A 5,000-nucleotide genomic window follows, 5' to 3' on the forward strand; every position below is an offset into this window, starting at 1 on the left:
TCTGCGCATATCTGTGTACTTCAGTGTTGATATGTAATTATATTTGTCGTTGTTTTTACATATGTACTTGCTCTTATATGCATATGTGCATTTCGGATCAGTGTATTCTTGCATATATCCGCAAGCATGCATATGCTCAATTTGTCATGTGTATGAATTTAAATATGCGTAAAAATATAAATTTTTTTTTTTTTGCTAAGTGTCAATACAGAATAGTGATATTTAGTAATTAATGTAAAAAATAATATGGAAATATTTTAATAAAGTAAACAAATTTTTTGAATGAATGTGTATATATATATATGTATATTTATATATATTTATTTTATGTACATATGTGTGTATATACACATCTATACATGTGTATCCATTCACACAAACACACACACACGGACATATATATATATATATATATATATATATATATATATACTTATATACACGTACACGTGTGAGCGTGTTTTTCTGCTGATGAAGTTGTTTAACCTACATTAGATGTTAAACATCATATCTAAATCCCAATGGTTTCGGATCGCTAATACAATTTCTTACGCTTTGTCATTTTATAACGTCTCCTTATTTTTGGTGAGGTCGGGCGACGTTGGAAGGTTTGGAAAGCATAGCATACAATTTGAGGTTGTTTGGGTTACTATTTCTAGGAGATTGAACTGGCGTGTAGTTGCTCCATCCTTTCCTTATACGTATTCCTTTAGATTGTAATGTTATTAAAAGATTTGTCTCTGTCGGTCTCTGTATATATATATATATATATATATATATATATATATATATATATATATATAGATAGATAGATATAGATATATATACATATATATATATATATACACAAATATACATATACATATATATATATATATATATCGGGGGAGAGAGAGAAAAGAGAGAGACAGAGAGATTGAGGTACGAGTGGGCGTGTATGTTCAACACATACAAGCTCATTATGATCATGTGTTTGTGTATGAATGAATATATGTGTGTGTGTGTATATAGACCCTGCTATGTCAAGATGGACTTATATATTCTTCCTCTGCTCTCTCCCACTTGGTTTTAATATGTTGCCACATTTGTAATATGTCTTTTTTTCTACATTTTTTCGTGCAGCTGAAGATTGCTCTTCATATTGCATTTAAGGTAATGCTCACATTACTTAAATAAATTGAAGTAGCATGAAACGTGCGTACTGCAATCACTTTTGAAATCCGTGTTGCTTATTATTTGATTTTATATATATAAATATATATATATATATATATATATATATATATATATATATATATATATATATATATATATATATATATATATATATATATATATATATGTATATATATATATATATATATATATATATATATATATATATATATATATATATATATATATATATATATATATATATATGTATGTATGTATATTCAACCATTCATAAGATTATGCATAGGTATATAAATATTGGAAGTGTATGCCTGTTTATATGTAGATGTGTATGTTCATATGTCACGTATGTCTCACAGAGCACTGAAGTTGCATACTCAAACATTACACTTTAAATTTTTATTATTATTTATAAGTTTTAGTATGTTATCTTGTACTTTGATCTCCATTTTACTAGGAGAAATAAACTCAGATACCTTTTCCCTAGATCTATTTTAATGATATACGGAATGTTCAGAATAAACATATATTTATAATACTTTATAGCTGCTGCATGGTCTACATTTCACTGTCTACCGACCCACCTGCTCATCTATCGCCATATTTAACCCTTCGAGTTTCTTTCTCTGTCTTTGCACACACGCAGACATACGTGTTCGTTTATAATACGCATATTTATGTGTGTGTGTGTGTGTGTGTGTGTGTGTGTGTGTGTGTGTGTGTGTGTGCGTGTGTTTGTTTGCCCCGTTTGTTCTTTTACGGTTTTGAGTCATTGAACTGCGACTAGTATTGTCTTCAAAGATTTAAGTTTAGCTTATAAGCTATATGCACTAATTAGTCAATCTGGTAAGGATTTGATAGTTTCTACTTATCGAATCACTAAGCTGCGAGACTACTAAACTAACGGACGTAACATAAACAACACAGGTTTTTTGTAAGCGCAAATACAATTATACCTACACATGCATGTGTGTGTATGTATGTAAGTTCTCTTCTACTTTTGATTATTTGAAATCTTCCTGTACAGAAGGAGCTGCTTTCTTGCAAAGATACAAAGCTCCATTATTGCAATGCAAATAGCAAAAACATTGTCATATTCGAACTTGAGAAATGTCTTGCACATTTTTACTATTCCACTTAATAGTTGTATTATCATATGCGTGATAGCTGGTTGATTTAATTTTCTGTAAACTGTAGCTTTGTCATATAGTTATTTACTAACAAAGTGAATTGCATCAATTATTATTTGTATCAATGAGGATTTAGTATCTGGGTATAGAAGCTGAACATTTCGAAGTAGTTGTCTGCAATTATCCCTTTTCTCTTTTGATTTTCGAAGAGATATTCACATGAACGGGGTAGATGAACTCTGTGAAGCTACATACTTTTTATTGCCTTTATGTATAAACAATACGAACACCTGTGTATTCAAATAAGATACGAGAAATTTCGATGCATTGGATAGATTACATTGTAATTCAACAAATAATGTCTCATAGCGCTACTACTCGAAGGTTCGTAGGCACAAAATCACGCAGTGAATCACAGACATCTGATCGGTTTGACGTACATGCAGCAGTGGTTGTTGTGATGGTGATAGCGATGAGATACTGTAACAGTTGTGATTGTATTGGTTGTAGTGTTCATGGTAGAGATGCTAATGGTGTTGATAGCACTGGTGGTACTGAGTGGTGTTAGTTGCGGTGTTGGTGGTGGAGGCATTCATGGCGATTCTGAAGATGGTGGTATAGTTGCATTGATGATTATGATATCAGCTTTAGCAGTAGATGTTAGCTCTTGATAAAATAGACAAATACAGCTATAGCAAATGCCATATAACATTCATTCCTGATTCATTAAAATAATAATAATTTATTAAAATAATCGCCATCTGGCAATTAAGACCAGTTCAATTTAAGACGGATAGTTAGTCTCAAAAAATTAGAAAATTCTCCAAGACTCAATTAACCCATTCCATTTGTGACCACCTTGTTTTTTTTTTTTTTGTGTACGAAATAAAAACACTATCGAATGAAATCTTGTTTTCATCAGTAAACTGTGTTTTATGAGATTTTGGCTACCGTTACCAGAAGATCAATTTTAGCTGTTTAGCTGTTTATTCTTTGTATGTGATGAGAATAGCAATGATAATCTTAGTGGTAATTTAATATTATTTGTGGCACAATAAATATAGTCATACGAAATCTAGCTGTGATAATCTCGTTTATTTTCTGAGATGCAATGTATCAGCATCACATTGTGCATTTTGTTTTCTGCAAAATGTTGCATTGTCATACGAAATGCGCAGGAGTATCTGTGTGGTAAGTAGCTTGCTTACCAATTACATGGTTCTGGGTTCATTCCCACTGCGTGGCACCTTGGGCGAGTGTCTTCTACTATAGCCTCGGGCCGACCAAAGTATTGTGAGTGGATTTCGTAGATGGAAACTGAAAGAAGCCAGTCGTATATATATATATATATATATATATATATATATATATATATATATATATATATATATATATATGTGTGTGTGTGTGTGTGTATGTATGTATGTGTGTGTATATGTTTATGTGTCTGTGTTCCCCCCCCCCCCTCCCCGACCCAAACATCGCTTGACAACCGATGGTGGTGTGTTTAGGTCTCCGTAACTTAGCAATTCGGCAAAATAGATCGATAGAATAAATAGTAGTCTTACAAAGAATAAGTCCTGGGGTTGATTTGCTCGACTAAAGGCGGTGCTCCAGCATGGCCGCAGTCAAATAACTGAACCAAGTAAAAGAGTAAAAGAGTAGTGCTGCTGCTGCTGAGGATATAAGAATGGTGATAAAATGAAGAGCGTGACGTCCACAATGATGAGGATCAAAGAGATGATGATGAAAGGGATGATGATAAGGATGAAAGCGACGACGAATATAATGACGATCATGACAATTATGATGATATGACTGTTACAACGCTGACGATGATAATTATAATGATGACGATGACTATAATGATGATGATGATGATGATGATGATGATGATGATGATGCCTATAACGATAGGAATAATGTCGATGATGATGGTGAAGTAGAGTAGGGCAACGACGACGTTGATCACGAGGGTGATGAAAAAGATGATAATAATAGTAATAGTTTAGCAATCGATTAAATCTTATAGAAACACAACTTCAAAAGCAGAAGCTGTTCAGACCGCTGTTGATGCCACTGCAGTTGCTGGTGCGGTTTCTACTTTTTACTGCTGCTGCTGCTATTGCTGTTACCCACAGATATTAAAATAGCAACAGAACTGATATCGTTAATTCCACCAACCACTACGATACACACCAGTCATCATTATCATCATCATCCCATATATACATGTGTGTGTGTGTACTCATATGTATATAAGACATGAGCATATATATGTATATATATATATATATATATATATATATATATATATATATATATATATGTAAATAGATACATGCACACATATATACAAATATATGGAGAAAGAGAGAGAGAGAGGTGAGAAGATCGCCAGACAGACAGATAGATAAATAGATAGATGAATGTGTATATATATATATATATATATGAGAGAGAGAGAGAAATACATATCAAATAAATTCTCGATTTATTAACATTATCTCCTTCGAGCGATGTGGCACAATTGCTAAATGCTAACTAAGACCAATTCCATATAAGAAGTGAAGGCAATCAGAGTAATCAAAAATTCTCCAAAGTTGACAGGAAAATAAAAGAGAGATTTTTAGGCTGAAGACAGAAGGCAGTTGAAGACACGTGTTTCGGTTTCAATAGGCGACAACTTCACTA

At 32.4% G+C, this 5,000-nt stretch overlaps 1 protein-coding gene across 5 annotated transcripts in view; it reads left to right on the forward strand.

The window, feature by feature from the left end:
• Nucleotides 1-5,000, forward strand: part of LOC106881857 (transcription factor AP-2-epsilon) — a 447,939-nt gene that overhangs the window by 54,298 nt on the left and 388,641 nt on the right. Inside the window, exon 1 of one of the 5 annotated variants that reach the window (XM_089355560.1) lies at nucleotides 1,078-1,152. The exons of the other annotated variants lie outside the window; for them this stretch is intronic. Coding sequence (XP_089211686.1) covers nucleotides 1,093-1,152 — 60 coding nt within the window. The 5' untranslated portion in view covers nucleotides 1,078-1,092. Of the gene's footprint in view, nucleotides 1-1,077; nucleotides 1,153-5,000 lie in introns of those variants that run through there. 5 annotated transcript variants of the gene reach the window in all.

This window comes from Octopus bimaculoides, chromosome 7, assembly GCF_046866305.1.
Source record: "Octopus bimaculoides isolate indiv1 chromosome 7, ASM4686630v1, whole genome shotgun sequence".
In the NCBI taxonomy this organism is placed as follows: domain Eukaryota; kingdom Metazoa; phylum Mollusca; class Cephalopoda; order Octopoda; family Octopodidae; genus Octopus; species Octopus bimaculoides.